At 43.4% G+C, this 21,460-nt stretch overlaps 1 protein-coding gene across 4 annotated transcripts in view; it reads right to left on the reverse strand.

The window, feature by feature from the left end:
* LOC137375168 (folliculin-interacting protein 2-like) overlaps nt 1-21,460 on the reverse strand; it is a 132,884-nt gene that overhangs the window by 91,112 nt on the left and 20,312 nt on the right. Inside the window, exon 1 of one of the 4 annotated variants that reach the window (XM_068041922.1) lies at nt 6,159-6,259. The exons of the other annotated variants lie outside the window; for them this stretch is intronic. Within the exon in view, the coding sequence (XP_067898023.1) occupies nt 6,159-6,202 (44 nt within the window). The 5' untranslated portion in view covers nt 6,203-6,259. Of the gene's footprint in view, nt 1-6,158; nt 6,260-21,460 lie in introns of those variants that run through there. 4 annotated transcript variants of the gene reach the window in all.

The raw sequence follows: 21,460 nt of genomic DNA on the forward strand, positions 1-21,460 counted from the left end.
GGCCATTATAAATTGTCACTAGTATAGGTAGGTGGTAGGGAAATATAGGGCTGGGACTGTGAAGGGATGTTTGGTAGGAATATGGGATTAGTGTAGGATTAGTATAAATGGGTGGTTGATGTTCGGCACAGACTCGGTGGGCCGAAGGGCCTGTTTCAGTGCTGTATCTCTAATCTAATCATATTCGCTGGAGTTCAGAAGAGTGAGGGGGGGGAAATCGCATAGAAACCTATAAAATTCGAACAAGACTTGACAGGGTAGATGCAGGAAGGATGTTCCCGATGGTGGGGAAGACCAGAACCAGGGGTCATAGTCGAAGGATACAGGGTAAATCTTTCAGGACTGAGATGAGGAGAAATTTCTTCACCCAGAGTGGTGAGCCTATGGAATTCGCTACCACAGAAAGCAGTTGAGGAAAAAACATTGTATGTTTTCAAGAAAGAATTAGATATAGCTCTTGGGGCAAAAGGAATCAAAGGATATGGGGTGAAAGCGGGAACAGGTTACTGAGTTGGATGATCAGCCATGATCATAATGAATGGCGATGCAGGCTCAAAGGGCTGAATGGCCTCCTCCTTCTCCTATTTTCTACATTTCTAAAACTAAGGTAAGTTTCTGGGGCCTCGCCAGGTGACAATCAGCATTGGTTTAGTTTTAGTTTAGAGATACAGCACTGAAACAGGCCCTTCGGCCCACCGAGTCTGTGCCGACCATCAACCACCCATTTATACTAATCCTACACTAATCCCATATTCCTATCACATCCCCACCTGTCCCTATATATTTCCCTACCACCTACCTATACTAGGGGCAATTTATAATGGCCAATTAACCTATCAACCTGCAAGTCTTTGGCATGTGGGAGGAAACCGGAGCACCCGGAGGAAACCCACGCAGACACAGGGAGAACTTGCAAACTCCGCACAGGCAGTACCCAGAATCGAACCCGGGTCTCTGGAGCTGTGAGGCTGCGGTGCTAACCACTGCGCCGCCCACTGGTTGGGGTGGGGGTGCAGGAGTGTTGTGCAGTGGGAGCGGTTGGGGCCGCCCTTTGTGGGGCACAGGATGCCCATCCAGGAGGTTCTCAACCCCCAGACTGCAAGGAGGCCGCCAGCTTTTACCTGGTGGTGTTCTTGGGGTCTCGGCCATCCGCCAAGAGTAAAATACCTGCGGCAGTGGGAGAAGGTCCTTAAGTGGCAGTTAATTGGCCACTTAAAGGCCATGATTGACCTGGGGCGGGCAGGCCTATTCTCGCCGCACGTAAAATTGCAGCGGGGTCAGGGACAGCACCCCCGCCCCCTCTGCCACCGGCCCACTTGTTGGGGAGCCGTAAAATTCTGGCCAAAGCGCCAGGATCTGTGCTCCAAACAGAGTTGATCCACACTCAAAACAACTCACATTGGCAATTGATTATTGGTGGTTTGTGGGTGCTCATTCGCATTCCACTGTTCAGTTTATTAGACCCCAATGCCACAGAATTTTCCAGTATTAAATGGGCAACTACAGTCTTCCATACAATAAGCCTGTGATCTGAATTATATGGTTAAAAAAAAACTTGCATTATGCCTTTAATGTGGTAAAATGCAAAAGGTCCCAAGGCTCTACATAGAAGCATTGACAAAATTTGGCATGCAAGCAGATATTCGGGCAGATGACCAAAAGTTTGGCCAGAGTTAGATGCTATGGAGCGTCATAAAGGAGAAGAGGCAGAATGTTTTTTTTTGGGGGGGGGGGGGGGGGGGCAGGGGTGGAAATATACCAGAACTTAGGGCCTACACCGCTGAAGACATGGCCACGAATGGTAACAACATCCCGGCAACAGTACTGAAGACTCGTGCTCCGGATCTAGCCGTGCCCCTAGCCAAGCTGTTCCAGTACAGCCATGATGCTGGCATCTACCTGGCAATGTGGAAAATTCTGCAGGTACGCCCTATCCACAAAAAGCAGGACAAATCGAACCTGGTCAATTACTGTCGAAGCAAAGTGATGGAAGGCGGGTCGTAGACAGTGTTATCAAGTGGCATTTGCTCAGCAATAACCTGCTCAGTGACGCTCAGTTTGGGTTCCGCCAGGGCCACTCAGCTCCTGAACGCATTACAGCCTTGGTCCAAATATGGACAAAAGAGCTGAACTCCAGAGCTGAGGTGAGAGCAACTGCCCTCGACATCAAGGCAGCATTTGACCAAACATGGCATCAAGGAGCACTAGCAAAACAGGAGTCAGGGGCAAAACTCTTCACTGGTTGGAGTCACACCTAGCACAAAGGAAGATAGTTGTGGCTGTTGGAGGTCAATCATCTCAGTCCCAGGACATCACTGCAGGAGTGCTTCCGGATAGTTCCCTGGGCCCACCCATCTTCAGCTGCTTCAATGACCTTCCCTCCATCATAAGGTCATAAGTGGGAATGCTCAATGATAGAGAGCAAGTGCGAAAGAGAGATTGAGATTAAAAGCAGCACAGGAACTCGAGGTGCGACATCGCAGGGAAGTCATAAGTTGATTGGTTGGCGAGTATTGTTGTTTTGAGGGAAGTGGTCAGACAGCTTTATCTTTGAAAACTCAGGTAATTCCTCAGTAATTGTAACGTATTATTATAAATGTTTACAAGCAGTAATAGCGCTTATTGGGAGTAGGAGGGTTTATTAATTAAGTAAAATATAAATTAATCACATCATAAAAATGGCAGGCCAGGTGATGTGTTGCGACCGCATGATGTGGGAGCTCCTGGATGCCACTGTGATCTAGGGCAAATGCATCTGTTGTAAGTGTCTCCGGTTGCAGGAACTATGCTTCAGAGTCAGTGAGCTGGAGGCCGAGCTGCAGACACTGCGATACATTAGGGATAGAGAAAGTTACCTGGACACTTTGTACCAGGAGGCAGTCACATCCCTTAGGATCTGGTCTTCTGATTTGGTTCACGGTCAGGGACAGGAGGATGTGACTGAGAGTGAGGCAGGTATGGGGACCCAGAACGTACAAGTGGAGGAGCCTCAGCCGTTGCAATTATTTAACAGGTTTGAGCTTCTTGCAACCTGTATGGATGAAAGCAGGGGCTGCAAAGTGGATGAGCGATCTGACCATGGCACCATGGTACAGGAAGCTATTCAAATGGGGGTGTAAATAGGAATTTAGTGGTAATAGGGGATAGTATAGTCGAGGGACAGACACAGTTCTCTGCAGCTGAGAGCAAGAACCTAGAAGGCTTTGTTACCTGCCCAGTGCCAAGGTTCGGGAAATCTGCTCTGGGCTGCAGAGGAACTTGCAGTGGGAGGGGAAGGAACCAGTGGTCGTGGTCTATGTAGATACCAACGACATAGGTAGAACTAGGAAAGCAGTTCTGCTGGGGGAGTAGGAGCAGCTAGGGTCTAAATTAAAAAGCAGAACCTCAAAAGTAATATTCTCTGGATTATTACCTGAGCCATGAGAAAATTGGCATAGGGTAAACAAGATGAGTGAGTTAAATGTGTGGCTCAAAGATTGGTGTGGGAGAAATAGGTTCGATTCATGGCACCAGTACTGGGTGAAGTGGGACTTGTACCTTTGGGACAGTCTTCATCTGAACCATGCTGGGACCAGTGTTCTGGCAGGTTGTTTAACTGGGGTGGTAGAGAGGGTTTTAAACTAGGGCGAGGGATCAGGATTGAGAAGCTGTGGTAAATTAAGTAGAGAAGGAAAGCCAAGCGAGCAAGGTAGCAATAAGTGAAATGACGACCAGAGTGCAGTTGAAAGGGACAGAGCGTAGAAACCAGCAGATAAGACTAGAGGTTACAAAAATAGTAAAAAAAGACAGAACTAAAGGCTCTGTATCTGAATGTGCCTAGCACTCATAAAAAAGCAGATGAATTGATGGAGCAAATAGCAATAAATAAGCATGACCTGATAGCCATTATAGAGACATGGCTGCAAGATCACAGACAGGGACCTGAATATTCAAGGGTACATGACATTTAAGAAGGACATGAAACTAGGAAAATGCGGAGGCCTAGCTCTATTAATTACATACGACTTTGGCACAATATAGACAGATAACCTTAGTTCTGGAATTCAAGATGTAGAATCAGTTTTGGTAGAAATGAGAAATAATAAAAAAAAGAGATATTAGGAAAGTGACCAAGGGCTCGGTCAAAGAAGTCGGTTTTAAGGAGCAAATAAAAGGGAGAAGAGCTAGAGAGGTTTAGGGAGGAAATGCCAGAGCTTATCTGTGGAAAGAGAAGCAGAGTTAACGTTTCGGGTCAGTGACCCTTCATCGGAACTGACAAATATTAGAAAAGTCACAGGTTATAAGCAAGTGAGGTGGGGGTGGGGCAAGAGATAACAAAGGAGGTCTAGATTGGACCAGGCCACATAGCTGACCAAAAGGTCACGGAGCAAAGGCAAACGATATGTTAATGGTGTGTTGAAAGACAAAGCATTAGTACAGATTAGGTGTAAAATACACTGAATATTGAACAGCAGCAAATGCAAACCTGAAAAAAAAACAGTGGGTAAGCAAACTGAACAAAGATGAAATAAATGCACAAAAAGAGTGTAAAAAAGAATGATTAAAAAAAAAGAAAAAATAACTAAAAATGAAAGTAAAATGGGGGGCTGTCATGCTCTGCAATGTTCAGTCCAGCAGGCTGTAGTGTGCCTAATCGGTAGATGAGATGCTGTTCCTCGAGCTTGCGTTGATGTTCACTAGAACACTGCAGCAATCCCAGGACAGAGATGTGAGCATGAGAGCAGGGGGGAGTGTTGAAATGGCAAGCAACCGGAAGCTCAGGGTCCTGCTTGCAGACTGAGCGGAGATGTTCCGCAAAGCAATCACCCAGTCTGCGCTTGGTCTCCCCAATGTAGAGCAGACCACATTATGAGCAGCGAATACAGTATACTACATTGAAAGAACAACAAGTGAGAGACAGAAGAAGAGAGTGCATGTCCACAGGTCCTTGAAGGTGGCAGGATAGGTAGATAAAGTGAAGGCGGCATATGGAATGCTTTCCTTTATTGGCTGAGGTATAGAATACAAAAGCAGGAATGTAATGCTGGAACTGTATAAAATATTGGTTAGGCTCCAGCTGGAGTATTGCGTACAGTTCTGGTCACATTACAGAAAGGATACAATTGCTCTAGATAGAGTACAGAGGAAATTCACAAGAATGCAAGAATGTTGCCAGTGCTTGAAAGTTGCAGCTATGAGGAAAGATTCGATTGGCTAGGGTTGTTTTCCTTAGAACAGAGGAGTGACTTAATTGAGGTGTACAAAATTATGAGGGGCCTTGATAGAGTAGACAGGAAGGACCAGTTTCCCCTAGCGGAAAAGGTCAATTACCAGGGGGCATAGATTAAGTTGACTGGCAGAAGTATTAGAGGGGACAGGGGGAAAAACCTTTTCAGCCAGAGGGTAGTGGGTGTCTGGAATTCACTGCCCAGATTGGTGGTGAAGGCAGAAACCCTCAATTCATTTAAAAGGTGCCTGGACATGCACTTGAAGTGCTGCAACCTGCAAGACTACAGATCAGGTGCTGGAAGGTGGGATTAGACTGGGCGGCTAATTTTTTCAGACAGCGCAGACACGATGGGCTGAATGGCCTCCTTCTGTGCCGTGATTTTCTATGGTTCTTTTCAAATTTGACAAATTATTTTGCTTACTCTTTCATGCTTTCCCCACCTCAAGACTGATCAATACAGTACCTCAAATAAACATTCTATTAACAGCCTGTGACTCAAAGCACTTTGGATCCTTTCACAATAAAATTGCTTTTAATAATTAATAGCTGTGAATATATATGAAATGCATCTACAGATTATTCCAGAAGGCAAAATGCAAACATTGGGGCAGATTCTGCTGTAGCAGGGCATCTAATAGCATCTGTTAATCAGATTTTCCCTACACTTAACAGCTCAAAACCTGTCCACAAAGTTGCTGAAACTGTGACCTGATAAATGCAGAGTGAGGAAAACAGGGCATCGCAGTCCTGCGTGACTGGAGCAAGCAACAGAATTAAGGATTAGTGAAAAAAAAGCGAAAGCACCAAGAAATGAGAGTGAATTACAGTGTGTGAATTCGATGTCAAATTAGATATGGAAAGAGAAATAGGGAGGGAAAGATTACAAAGAGAAGAAAAAGTAAGATTTCTTTTTAAAAACATTTTTAAATCTGCCCAAAAAATTAAAAACCTGAAGACTCCACATCTGTCTTTGGTCCCTGCCACAAATTCCATTCTCTAGCCACCGACTCCATCCTTCCCCTGGCAACTGAGAGAGGCTGGTTCACAGCCTCGGTGTCATATTTGACCCGGAAATAAGCTTCTGACCACATATCTGCACCATCACTAAAACCGCCTACTTCCACCTCTGTAACGACGCCCGACTCTGCCCCGCTTCAGTTGATCTGCTGCTGAAACTCTCATCCCTGCCTTCATTACCTCTAGGCTGGACTATTTCAATGCATTTCTGGCTGCCTTGCCAAGTTCCAACGTTCACAAACTTGGTCATCCAAAACTCTGCTGCTCGCGTCCTAATTCGCACCAAGTCCCATTCATACATCATCCCTGTGCTTGCTGACCTGCACTGGCTCCCGGTTAAGCTACATCTCAATGGCAACAGCTCTGCAGGTGATTTCATGTCAACCTTGAGGGGTGAAATCTTATTGAAACTTATTTCCTTATCAATCTTTATTCCTTTCCTTGTTTTTAACAAGAGGTGAAACTGAGCCTTTTAACTTCTGCATGACCATGTTTGTGTTTACATTGGATTAACAGACTTGTATAAGTGCGTACAGCCAGTAACATTTCACTGCTGTGATTTTGCAGAGTACCATAAAAGAATTTATTCGAAATGGTATTGCAACAAATTTTGTTGCCAAAATAATGGAGAGGGTAATGGCACTTTCTGCTTATTTATGTGTAAATGATGCAGCAACCTCAGGTGAGGAGCAGGTGAACATGATATGCGAATATTCCAAAGTTTATGCCTCTTGTTTCACATTCCACCATTAGCTTTGCGGAAATGGCATTTGGCTGCCTGCCTCAATTGATATGCATTGAATGTCACGAAGTTGCTGAATTTGCATAGCAACTACAAACTGAACGTGGCACAGATAGTTGTTATACCTACAAGCATAGGTAACTTTGTATCAACCTGATGATTGTTGATGATTGCCAATCAATCTCTCTGGCATTGAAAAACAAGAACTTGAATTTATATCATAATAAAACATCTCTCCCAAGGTGCTTCACAGAAGCATTAGAAAACAAAAATGGACACTGAGCTACATATGGAGATACTGGGGCAGATGATCAAAAGGTTGGTCAGGGGTAGGCTTTGAGCATCTTCGAGGAGGAAAGAGAGATAGTTAAAAGCAAAATACTGCGGATGCTGGAAATCTGAAATAAAAATAAATGCTGGAAATACTCAGCAGGTCTGGCAGCATCTGTGGAGAGAGAAGCAGTGTTAACGTTTCAGGTCAGTGACCCTTCTTCAGAACTGGCAAATATTAGAAATGTAAAAGGTTATAAGCAAGTAAAGTGGGGATGGGGCAAGAGATAACAAAGGAGAAGGTGTAGATAGGACAAGGTCACAGAAAATAACTGACCAGAAGGTCATGGAGCAAAGATACGTTAATGGTGTGCTGAAAGACAAAGCATTAGTACAGAAAGGGCGTTAACGGACTGAAAATTGAACAGCCACAAGTACAAACATGAAAAAAAAGTGGGTAAGCAAACTGAACAAACTAAGATGAAATAAAACAAAAAATATATATAAAAATGAAAAAAAAAGTAAAATGGGGGAGAGATAGTTAATGGGGAGAATTTAGGGAATCTCAGAGCTTAGGGCCTTGGTAGCTGGAGGCACATCCACCAATGGTGGTGTGATTAAAAAAAAATCAAGGATGCTGAAGAGGCCAGAATTACAGGAACGTAGATATCTGATGCTTGTGGGGCCGGAGAGATCAGAGATAGGGAGGAAAAAGGCCATGGAGGTACTTGAAAACAAAATACATCCTCCAAGCGACCAGGGGAAGTGAGACAACAACTCACTGAAGCATAGGTAAGAGGACAGCAACACTTCAACAAGCATGCTAAATACCAACTTGAGCTGTTCAAAGGACAAACTGTATATAGACAGGATCCAATCATGAAAACCTGGAGCCCAGCAAAAGTTGTTCGTGAAGCTGAGATTCCAAGGTCATACATTATTGAGACTGAAACCGATAACCAAATGAGAAGGAACAGAATCCATATTCGACCAACAGCTGAACTGGAAAAACAGAAAAGACCATCAACACCACCAGAAAGATCACAATCCAGCTAGACAACATTGTTATGACCAGGTGAGGAAGGGGTCTCAGGCTCCCCTTTCATCCCTTCTCTGGTTTGACCGCAACAGGGTTTATTCTTTTAACAGTGATTTTAGCTCACCAACTCAATGAGCACGTGCTCCTGTTACTCTAATTACAACTGCAAATGAACCAGACAGGTTTTCTTGGGTTTAAAAGAAAGAAGAAAGATGCAAGTTTATTCACCTCATCACTCTAAACCGGTTAAAATTACTAAAATACGCGACACATCCACGCTCATATTCACACAAAAGGCACGCACGCACACAAATAGATACGGAGGGGAAAAGTAGAGTTGGGAGGTTGAAGTAAAGGCTGTAATAAATGAAATTCAAATACAGAATTTCAATGTCCTTTGTTGAAGTTAAAGTCTTGAAGTTCTTGTTGGGGCCATGTGTAAAATTCAGGCTTGCTTCTCTGGTTCCGGAAGGCCAGAGAGGTTTTATCCGTCCTCTTGGTTATTGCCTATGCGGGTCTATAGATTTGAGGTTTAGCTGTAGCCGGGCCTCCCCTGGGACTTTGCTAGAGAGGGAGACAGAGAGAGAGGTGCATTCTTCTTAGAGTTCAGTTACAGTCTTGTCCCTTTCTTTGAGGCACAATTCACAAATTCAGTGTTACACCAGCAGGTATGTCATATGACCATAGGTTTAAGGTGAGAGGGGCAAAGTTTAGAGGGGATGTGCGAGGCAAGTTCTTTACACAGAGGGTGGTGAGTGCCTGGAACTTGTTGCCGGGAGAGGTGGTGGAAGCAGGTACCATAGAGATGTTTAAGAGGCATCTTGACAAATACATGAATAGGATGGGAATAGAGGGATACGGACCCCGGAAGTGCAGAAGGTTTTAGTTTAGACAGGCATCAAGATCGGTGCAGGCTTGGAGGGCCAAATGGCCTGTTCCTGTGCTGTACTGTTCTTTGTTCTTTGACCACCTCTGTTTGAAAGCAGAAGTTTCTGGAAGGTTGTTTGAAATTCCAAGTTCTTCAGACATATTTGGTGGGGGCTCTTTCAAAATCAAAGGGTGTCGATACCTTTTGATCACCACTATTAACAAAACCATTCTGGTTAATTGAATCAGGGCACACCCCCATTGTTCTAGCTGGACTGGGTAACTTACCTTCGGTCTCAGATGGCCTTTGTCTTCTCATATGCAAATTCTGCGAGGCCATCTTTAGCTGTTCTGCTTTTTAAAAGTTATTTGTAATGTCCAATAAAAGGTCTCAAGCAGAGTTCCATACCACGAAATTAATATTTTTCAATCTGGCACATGGGGTTTTGGTCACATTAACAATGTCACCAGCAAGTAACACATCAGCAATAGCAAGCACAACTTCTACAACACCAGGAGCAACAAGCACAACATCGCCTGTGCGGCGTGCCAACTCACCAATGAGAGCAACAAATGCCAAATCTCAAAGATGGAGGCACAGTATACCACCTAAGCAATACAGTGAATAACTTTAGAAAAGAATACGTGCTATAAGAGACACTAAAACAAGGGTTCAGATTATTTCCAAAAGTCGGTTGATAATCTTTAGTTTAGAAAAAGTTAATGACTGGGACAGTTACATGGATATAGGAGCTTTATGTTTTTAAAGAAAGAGGGATGATATATATTTTTATACCATCTATAAAAGTGCTAAGAACTAAGTATCTAGGAACTAATTGTTATGTTTGAGTGTTCTGGGGGGGGGGGGGGGGGGGAAGTCATGTGATGGTAACAGGACACCAGCCTGGGGCAGTCCTGTACCAGGGAGCATGGAAGCTGCATGGAATAAACTAAGACTCCAGTCTTTCCAAGTCTAAAGTGTGATTATTGCTAACATATGAGAACCTGAAAACAAGCAGGAGACATGATACAGTTAGAAAATAAAATAGAATTAGTCTACAAAGAATTAAAATTCTAATTTCAATATATTTAACTGATTTTATAGTTACATGTGAGGACAAAACAAACATTAATGGTTTACATGGGGGTGATGCAAAATTTCAGCCTGCCACAGAGGCCAGCAGTCCATTAGCAACAAAAGCATCTAGCTGTTTCTCAGAATCTGTGAATGGATCTGGTCAGTTTAGGGCGTTGGCTGCACCCATCTACACATCCCCACCCGCCAGGGGCAGCATTAGAACTGTGCAACCAGTACAATTGAACAGGGACCAGTGTGGACCCACAGATAGAAAAAAAGAATGTAGTTCCTAAACACAACCTTTGCATGAGAACCCACAAGGCCAACACCACCCCTGCACCCCTTCCCAGGGCAAAATACAGCTCAAGAGTCATAAAATGTACAGAAATATCCATGTTGTCAAGGTACCATCACCCTGAATGCCACATCTTAACAAACCTGCAAGATACATCTTCTGAACAGTATATTTATCTTGCTCTGCCCCTTCCAATTACTGGACAGAAATAGCATGCAGTACTTATCAAAACTGGGCTGAGTTAGATGGGAACTTACTTTTAATATAAATTCTAAGTTTTGCATAACTGGGTAAGTTTCAGTACTTAAAAGTAATAGATCATATACGCATGTGTTGAGTTAGCGCATATAAAAAAGTATACAGACAATACATCCCCCTCCCTCCATCCCCCACATTAAAATTACTTCTGAGCAGCTAGGTGCAGACTGTCATGAAAAAAAAAGAGAAGCAAGGTCAAATATCGTGATCAGTTGGTATTGACACAGTTGGGAGTTTGCAGCATTTGCGGGCATAGAGAATGGGTGGTTGCCACTCTTTAGATGTCAGTCATGGCTCAGTGGTATCACTCATTTCTGAGTCAGAAGGCTGTGGGATCAAGCCCCACTTCAGAGACTTCAACACATAATTTTGGCTGATACTCAGTGCAGTACTGGTAATGCAGCATTACCAGAAGTGTCATCTTTCAAATGACATTAAACTAGCCTCTCTGGTGGATGTATGGCACTCTGAAGAGCAGGATAATTCTTCCTTGTGTTCTGGCTAACATTTATCCCTTAAACATCATCAGTAAAACAGATTATGTGGTCATTTATTTCATTGTTGATGTGGGATCATGGCTTTAACTGTAAAATTTCTCACAGACGGAGTGATCAAAGATCAATACAGAGGATTACATGTGCTGAATTAATGCAGATAAGTACATTAAAAAAGGAGTTGGTTTCACACCACTGCCATCATAGATACATTGACACATAAACTGCATGTGAGAGGTAGAAAAGTAAAGGAGATTAAATTCATTCACATCAACCTCTTCTTTCATTTGCCAAACACTTCGGCATATTTGTGCATGCATGCTGGCACAGAAGTAAACTGCAGCTCTAATTTTTTTTTCCCGGAGAGCCAGCCGCTCCAACTAATCTGCACTTGCAAATCTGTGTAGTGAGCCTAAATTATGACATATGCTAAGTACTGCTTGGGAACCGTCTCCATCCCAGTTCAAAAATGGGAACTGTCTTCTGCTCAGAAATGAGCGACACCCATATACACTGATCGCCATGGCACTGCACTTTGAGTTACCACCCAGTGCAGTCTCAGGTCAAATGGGGTCAGGGATGTGGGATATGTAGAGCAGACAACGAGGATTAATCATTCCCCATTTTAAAGCTATTCATTCTGCCCTCATTTTATTTTCCATATAGCTTCCTATATTTATACATTTCAATGGAAAGGGCCTCTTGAGAAAGGTGTAAATAGTCTGGCAGGTACACATGGACAGCTTACATTATAAAAGATGGAAAAAGTAGACAGGAAGCCAGTGCAGACAAACACTAGTTGATCTCCTGTAGTATTGCATAGAGAAATGTCAGAGAATATGGATAATGCAGTTTCTCTTCATCCCCACTTTTTCCTTTTCTTTTGCTCCTCTTAACTCTTCTTGCCTTTCAGATGGGAGGTGGTGGGTTGTATGGTAAGGAAGAGAATCACCAACTGCAGGCTGCATTTAGAGTTGGGCTGGGCTTCAGCAACTCTCTCAACTACCTTCTCAAACATTCAGGCTTCTTGCCACTCCCAAAAATCCCTATCCCTTCACTACACCACCACCCGTCTGCCTCCCTTACTACCACAGTACAGCACAGGATGAATTCCTGTCAATTTCTAGAAGTGGACTCTGGATCTACAAGAGTTCCTTCTGGTGCAGAGCAACTGATTAGTGTTTCGGAAAAAACAGTTCAGATAGGTCCAACATCCATTCTAGAAATCAGCAGGGATTTAAACATCCTGTGCTGTGCCATGATCACTCGACAATGCACCATCTCCAGCAATGCAAGGCTGCATCAGTCAAAGTAAAAGACATTCTTGTGCCATATCCAGATTGCTGCATGAAGGCAGAGGTCCTTGAAACATTTAACTATTTGAGATACACAATCCTACATGTCTGAGCATTTTGAATTTCTCTCAATTTTGCCTCCCAGTTTTTACAACAAATAGGATTGAACTCGGTCATCTTCTACAAAATAAGCTTTATTAGAAATAGGATGGGATGTCACAGAGACAAACTTCTGAAGGGGGCGGTCAGCAACGAAGTTTGGGGACTTCTGCTCTCGACCATACCTTTCTCACATGCCCTTCATTCTAGCTCCAAAGCATGTGATGTGATCTGATCCAAGCACACAGCTATATAAAGCAGTTATGTTACCAGGCATATCTTTTGCTTCTTTGCAATGCACACAATTGAGAATTTGAGAACAATTACCATCTAACATGCAAAGCTAAAGTAATTGTATTCACCACTTGAGAAGCCATAAAGTTTTAATTACTTTAAATTCAATCACAATATTCAGACACTTTAGAATATAGATCAAAAAATATACCTAGATTAGATTTATACTTGCATTTGAATTTCCCATTAGAAAGCAGAACTGAATTCCTTCTGAGACAAAAGAGAAAAGTCGTCAGTTTTAAAAATGTCTTCCAGCAGTCAGCTATATTCCTGTGTTTTCCCTCGAGCAGTCTTTACTACATTCATCCTCGAGCCTAAAACATCCAGTAGTTTATGCTTGTGAATCACTTCAGGGCTCAAGAAACAAAGAAATATCCAAAAAGGCACCAAATTCCAAAGATGAATTATGCTACCACAGGATTTCATCATTGTAGAAAAAACTGTCTTGGATTATAGGATCATAGAATGGTTACAGCACAGGGAGGCCATTTGGCCCATAGTTTCTGCTCTTTGTAAGAGAAGTAAAGCGGGTAACAGGAGGTAAAAAAGTAGCAAGCGACATAAGAAGGCAGGCAAAACAAAGGCATGCATCAACTCGGCTTAGAATGAAGAATGCCAAGATGACAAGGTTAAGGGCAATCTACCTGAATGCACACAGCATGTTTTTTTTTTATACATTCATGGGATGTGGGCGTCGCTAGCTAGGCCAGCATTTATCGCCAATCCCTAATTGCCCTGGAGAAGTTGACTTCTTGAACTGCTGCAGTCTATGTGAGGTAGGTACACCAACAGTGCTGTTAGGAAGGGAGTTCCAGGATTTTGACCCAGTGAAAGAACGGCGATATAGTTCCAAGTCAGGATGGTGTGTGATTTGGAGGGGAACTTGCAGGTGATGGCGTTTCCATGCATTTGCTGCCCTTGTCCTTCTAATTAGTAGAGGTCGCGGGTTTGGAAGGTGCTGTCTAAGAAGCCTTGGTGAGTTGCTGCTGCGCATCTTGTCAATGGTACACACTGCTGCCACTGTGTGTCAGTGGTGGAGGGAGTGAATGTTTGTAGATGGGGTGCCAATCAAGCAGGCTGCTTTGTCCTGGATGATGTCAAGCTTCTTGAGTGTTGTTGGAGCTGCACCCATCCAGGCAAGTGGAGAGTATTCCATCACACTCCTGACTTGTGCCTTGTAGATGGTGGACAGGCTTTGGGGAGTCAGGAGGTGAGTTACTCACCGCAGGATTCCTAGCCTCTGACCTGCTCTTGCAGCCATGGTATTTATATGGCTACTCCAGTTCAGTTTCTGGTCAATGGTAGCCCCTAGGATGTTGATAGTGGGGGATTCAGCGATGTTAATGCCATTGAATGTCATGGGGAGATGGCGAGATTCTCTCTTGTTGGAGATGGTCATTGTCTGGCACTCGTGTGGTGTGAATGTTACTTGCCACTTATAAGCCCAAGCCTGGATATTATCCAGATCTTGTTGCACTTCTACACAGACTGCTTCAGTATCGGAGGAGTCACGAATGGTGCCAACATTGCGCAATCAGCAGCAAACATCCCCACTTCTGACCTTATGATTGAAGGAAGGTCATTGATGAAGCAGCTGAAGATGGTTGGGCCTAGGACACTACCCCGAGGAACTCCTGCAGTGATGTCCTGGAGCTCAGATGATTGACCTCCAACAACCACAACCATCTTCCTTTGCGTTAGGTATGACTCCAACCAGAGAGTTTTCCCTCTGATTCTCACTGACTCCAGTTTTGCTAGGGCTCCTTGATGCCATACTCTGTCAAATGCTGCCTTGCTGTCAAGGGCAGTTGCTCTCACCTCACCTCTTGAGTTCAGCTCTTTTGTCCATGTTTGAACCAAGGCTGTAATGAAGCCAGGAGGAGCTGCGTGGCCCTGGCGGAACCCAAACTAACTGTCACTGAGCAGGATATTGCTAAGCAAGTGCTGCTTGATGGCACTGTTGATGACACCTTCCATCACTTTACTGATGTTTGAGAGTAGACTGATGGGGCAGTAATCTGCCGGGTTGGACTTGTCCTGTACACAAAAAGCAGGACATACATGGGCAATTTTCCACATTGCCAGGTAGATGCCAGTGTTGTAGCTGTACTGCAGCAAGGTAGATGACTTAAAGGCCCAAATAGAGGTAAATGGGTATGATCTAACTGCCATAACAGAAATGTGGCTACAGGGTGACCAAGACTGGAAACTGAGTATTTAAGGATATTCAATCTTTAGGAAGGACAGGCAAAAAGGAAAAGGATGTGGTGTTGCACTGATAATAAAGGCATGGTATCAGTACATTATTAAGGGAGGCTCTCAGATGGGAAGAACAAAATGTGGAATCTGTTTGGCTGGAGCTAACAAACGGCAAGGGGCAGCAAACATTGGTAGTTGTTTTTAAGCCAAACAGAAGAGGTAGTGTGGGACATGGCATTAATCAGGAGATTACAGAAGCATGCAGCATGGGTAATACAGTAATCATGGATGGCTTCAATCTGCATATAGTTTGGGTAAACCTAATGAGCACTAATGCTGTGGAGGACGGGTTTCTGGAGTGTGTTAGGAATGGTTTTCTCGAGCTGTATGTTGAAGAACCAACTAAAGAAAAGGCTATTTTAAATCTAATATTATGTAATGAGAAAGGGCTGATTAATAATAATTTTGTAAAAAAACTTTCAGGGATGAATGACCATAATATGATGGAACTTTACATTATGTTTGAAAGTGAGGTAATTCAATCTGAAGCCAGGGTGTTAAATTTGAACAGAGGAAATTATGAAGGTATGAAATTGACTGAGTTGGATTGGGAAAATACATCAAAAGGTACGGCAGTACATAGACAATGGACAGTCTTTAAAAGAAATATTACATAGTTTACAGCAACTACACCGCAGCCTCACAGCTCCAGCGATCTGGGTTCAATTCTGGCAACTGCCTGTGTGGAGTTTGCAAGTTCTCCCTGTGACCGCATGGTTTCCGCCAGGTGCTCCGGTTTCCTCCCACAGCCAAAGACTTGCAGGTTGATAGGTAAATTGGCCATTGTAAATTGCCCCTAGTATAGGTAGGTGGTAGGAGAATTGAGGGAAGGTGGGGATGTGGTAGGGAATATGAGATTAATGTAGGATTAGTATAAATGGGTGGTTGATGGTCAGCACAGACTCGGTGGGCCGAAGGGCCTGTTTCACTGCTCTCTCGATGACTCTGACTATTCCTTCAAGTCACAAAAACCCCCAAAAGTAAAGGCAGTCAACTGTGGATAACAAAGGAAGTTAAGGACTGTATAAGATTAAAAGAAAAAAACCTATAAAGTTGCCAGAAATAGTAATAAACCGGAGGATTGGGAGAATTTTAGAATACAGCAAAGGTGAACCAAGAAACTGATAAAGGGAGAATAGAATATGAATGTAAGCTAGCAGAAAATATAAAAATGGACTGTAAAAGCTCCTATAGGTATGTAAAAAGGAAACATTTGGCTAAGACAAATGTGGGTCCATTACAAGCAGATTCAGGAGAATTTATAATGGGGAATGGAGAAATGGCAGAAAAGCTAAATGATTACTTTGTGTCTGTCTTCACTGACGATGATACAAGAAATCTCCCAGAATTAGAGATCTAAGGGATTAGGGTGAAAATGAGGAATTAGTATTAGTAAGAAGGCTGCATTGGAGAAATTAATGGGGCTGAAGGCTGATAAGTCCCCAGGACCTGACATTCGACATCCCAGAGTGTTGAAAGAGGTAGCTATGGAGATAGTGGATGCATTGGTGATCATCTTCCAAAATTCTAGAGATTCTGGAGCGGTTCCTGCAGATTGGAAGGTCGCAAATGTCACCCCACTATTCAAAAAGGGAGGTAGAGAACAAAAACAGGGAACTACAGACCTGTTAGCCTTACATCAGTCATAGAAACACAGAAAATAAGAGTAGGCCATTCGGCCCTTTGAGCCTGCTTCGCCATTCATCATGGCTGATCATCCAACTCAGTAACCTGCTCCCGCTCTCCACCCCCCCTTTCCCCCCCCCCCCCAATATCCTTTGATCCCTTTCGCCCCAAAAGCTATTATCCAACTCCTTCTTGAAAACATACAATGTTTTGGCCTCAACTGCTTTCTGTTGTATCGTATTCCACAGGTTCACCACTCTCTGGGTGAAGAAATTTCTCCTCATCTCAGTCCCGAAAGGTTTATCCCGTATCCTTGGACTATGATCCCAGGTTCTGGACTCCCCCACCATCGGGAACATCCTTCCTGCATCGACCCTGTCAAGTCCTGTTAGAATTTTATAGGTTTCTATGAGATCCTCCCTCACTCTTCTGAACTCCAGCAAATATAATCCCAACCGACTCAAACTCCCCTCATACGTCAGTCCCACTATCTCAGGAATCAGTCTGGTAAACCTTCGCTGCACTCCCTCTATAGCAAGAACATCCTTCCTCAGGTAAGGAGACCAAAACTGCACACAATATTCCAGGTGTGGCCTCACCAAGGCCCTGTATAATTGCAGCAAAACATCCCTGCGCCTGTACTCTAATCCTCTCACTGTGAAGGTCAACATACCATTTGCATTTTTTACCGCCTGTTGCACCTACATGCTTACCTTCAGCGACTGGTGTACGAGAACGGTACCCCACTAGTCACCGCCTGGAATTCAGAAAAAGACCAATTTATTCCTACTCTTTGTTTCCTGTCTGCCAACCAATTTTCTATCAATCGCAATATACTACCCCAATCCCATGCGCTTTGACTTTACAAGCTAATCTCTTTTGAGGGACTTTGTTGAAAGCCTTCTGAAAGTCCAAATAAACCACATCCACTGGCTCCCCCTCATCAACTCTACTAGTTACATCCTCAAAGAATTCTAGTAGATTTGTCAAGCACGATTTCCCCTTCGTAAATCCACGCTGACTCTGTCCGATTCTACCACTGTTCTCCAACTGCTCTGCGAGAAAATCTTTTATAATGGACTCTAGAATTTTCCCCACTACTGACATCAGGCTGACTGGTCTATAATTCCGTTTTCTCTCTACCTCCCTTGTTAAAATAGTGGGGTTACATTAGCTGCTCGCCAATCTGTAGGAACTCTTCCAGAGTCTTGGAAGATGACCAATGCATCCACTATTTCTTGGACCACCTCCTTAAGTACTGTGGGATGTAGATTATCAGGCCCTGGGGATTTATCAGCCTTCAATTTCCCCAACACCATTTCTCTACTAATACTGATTTCCTTCAATTCCTCCCTCTCACTAAACCCTGTGCTCCCCAACATTACTGGCATGATATTTGTGTCCTTTGTGAAGACAGAACCAAATGTGTGCATTTAGTTGGTCAGTCGTTTCTTTGTTCCCCATAATAAATTCCCCTGTTTCTGTCTGTAAAGGGACCTACATTTGTCTTCAATCTTTTTCTCTTCACATACCTATAGAAACTTTTACAGTCCGTTTTTATGTTCCCCGCAAGCTTACTCTCACTCTATTTTCCCCTTCTTAATCAATCCCTTGGTCCTCCTTTGCTGAATTTTAAACTGCTTCCAATCCTCATGTCTGTGGTTTTTTCTGGCGAATTTGTATGCCACTTCCTTGGATCTAATGCTTTCGCTAATTTCCCTTGTGTGTCATGATTTGGCTACCTTTCCGGTTTTACTTTTGCACCAGACAGGAATAAACAATTGTTGCAAAACATCTATGCGCCCTTTGAATGTTTTCCATTGCCTATCCACCGTCATCCCTTTAAGTAACGTTTCCCAATCCGTCACAGCCAGCTCGCGCCTCATACCTTCGTAGTTTCCTTTACTAAGGTTCAGGACCCTAGTCTCAGAATCAGCTACGTCACACTCCATCTTGATGAAGAATTCTATCATATTAAGGTCACTCATCCCCAAGCGGTCTCACACAACTAGATTGTCGATTATTCCTCTCTCCTTACACAATACCCAGTCTAGGATGGCCTATTCTCTTGTTGGTTCCTCAATGCATCGGTCCAGAAAACCATTCCGTATGCACTCCATGAATTCCTCCTCTCCGGTATTGTGGCTAATTTGATTTGCCCAATCTATATGCAGATAAAAGTCACCCATAATTACAGAAAAAAAAACTACCGAAGAACGCCATCTTTCTTCTGGACAACTGTCCTGCCCCCAGAGAACCTGGTAACACGAGATGGAAACATCAAATGCGTGTATCTACTGAAAAATAAAATGTCAAACATTCAACCCCTTGACTAAGTCAACATATCGATGTTCAAACACAACATACAGAAGAGAACTGGATGACATGACAACTTGCCTGAAGAAACTCAACATGAAACAGGGAATCTACATATGTTGTCGTGTCTGGCAAGAAGTGATAATCAACTGCATCAAAAGCTCCCGAAGACACAACCTGGGTGCAACAATCAGGACTGAAACCAACAGCAATGACATGGAGGATTTCGAAGGCTTCAGTGAAGAAGAAATATGTGCAAGAGAGAAGAGAGTGTTGCAAACAACAATGGATTTAATGCCCACGATCTAAACACCAGGTCCAGTGACTTAGCAACTTCAAGCGCAGCCAGCCTAATCCTCCTCTATCAATTTTCAGCCCATCAGCTATCTCAACCAGCTCCTCTTTCACTATGACTTCAGCATCCTCAACTTCCCTGGTAAATACAGATACAAAGTACTCATTTAGTACTTCAGCCATGCCTGTGGTTCCATGGGTAGATCCCCTTTCAGGTTCCTAATCGGCCCCATTTTACCACCCTTTTACTATTTATATGCCTATAAAAGACTTTTAAATTCTCTTTTGTTAGCCACGAGCCTCTTCGCATGCTCTCTCTTAGCTTCTCATTTGTTTTTTCACTTTCCCTCTGAACCTTCTATATGCATCCTGGTTCTCAATTGTATTATCCACCCTTTTTCGGTTTCATCTTACTCTTGATCTCTTTCGTTATCCAGGGAGCTCTGGATCTGTTTGCCCTACTTTTCCCCCTCATGGCCTGGATTTTTCTCATTGGCCAGGGAATGGCACTTGGCATTCGCCTCACTAACAACTACCCGCCAGTCTTTTCATGGGTTATAAGCAGAAACTTCCGCAAATCTGCTGTCTTTACCAACACAGTGCCTTCTGCGGGGCATCTGTGGTGTCTGAACAGAGCAAGCAACAGCGAGGCTAGTCAACCAGAATGAAGTATCTTCACTGAGACATGTAGCGCCTAACCAAGGAAGTATAAATTAGATTGAAATATCAAGAAAGTGAAATAAAGATTGGGAAATACAGATGTGATAAAGGGAAAAAGAGATAAAAGGCAGAAAAAGGATTTGAATTTTTTTTTTTTAATACCTGCAACATTAATTTTCCTCTGGGGGACGAGACACCACACTTGTAATTAATTTTTCAGGGCCGGAGAGAGTGTAATGATCTGGCGTTTAGCATGTCTATTATGACTTACTTACTCCTGAAAACACCAGCCCTAACTTTTTTAGCCAGTGGAAAAAGTGGCCAAGCACCCTAAGCTCATGTCCGTGATGTCAGGGTCAAGTCTACCTTGTGGAAGAGCAGGGGACATCTGACAGCAACTTCTGGATTTCCACGTCTAACTAAACATGCGTGAATGCTAGAAGTTGCTGTCAGATTTACCCTCTAATAGAAGGTAGCCTCACCATTATCGTTGCAGTCAAATCCGATCCAATATCTTAGCCACGACGGGAGCAACTGAAAAGAGGCTCAGAGAAACTACATGGAAAGTCACTACAGGCATCTTTTACAGACCAATTAAAATAAGTTACTTTTTAATTTTCTAGTAGCCTCTTTTGTTGGAAATCTTGTAGAATTAGCCCCATGACACGAATAAGCATCACAAGAACATGCTGAGCATGCAGAAATTGGCAGGGGTCATTTTAAAAAACACCATCTGCAACTACTTTCTGGCCCTTGGACCTATTTCAATGCCCAGGGAAAGTCTGTTCCTGCAGGTGATCAGAAAACTGCTGGAGGGCAGGAGAAATAAATTGCAACATACACCAGAAAAAAAAACCCTCTTCAGCTTGGTCCTGAACTCCCAGCTGGTCCACTTGGAGAACAAGCTGGATGAAACCAAAGTGCAGGTTGCATGCCTGCTAATCTGACAGTACAAAACCTAAATCATGCTAAATCCAGAGTTCAGAAACAAAATGCACAGGTCAAAGCCTATATCTCTCAATTGATCTCACAACAACTCACACTTACATAGTGCCTTTAATGTAGTAAAATGTCCCAAGGCACTTCACAGGAGCATTACCAAACAAGAGTAATACTGAGTCACAGAGATATGAAAACTTGGTCAAAGAGTTGGGTTTTAAGGAATATCTTAAAGGAGGAAAGAGGTAGAAAGGTGCAGCAGTTTCAAGAGGGAATTCCAGCAGTTAGGACATAGGCAGCTGCCAGAAGTGCAATGATGGAGTGATTAAAATCAGGGACGGACAAGAGGCCAGAATTGGAGGAGTGCAGAGATCTGTGAGGTTTGTAGGGCTGGAGGTGGTTACAATGA

The sequence above is a fragment of the Heterodontus francisci genome, chromosome 1 (genome assembly GCF_036365525.1).
Source record: "Heterodontus francisci isolate sHetFra1 chromosome 1, sHetFra1.hap1, whole genome shotgun sequence".
Taxonomy (NCBI): Eukaryota; Metazoa; Chordata; class Chondrichthyes; order Heterodontiformes; family Heterodontidae; genus Heterodontus; species Heterodontus francisci.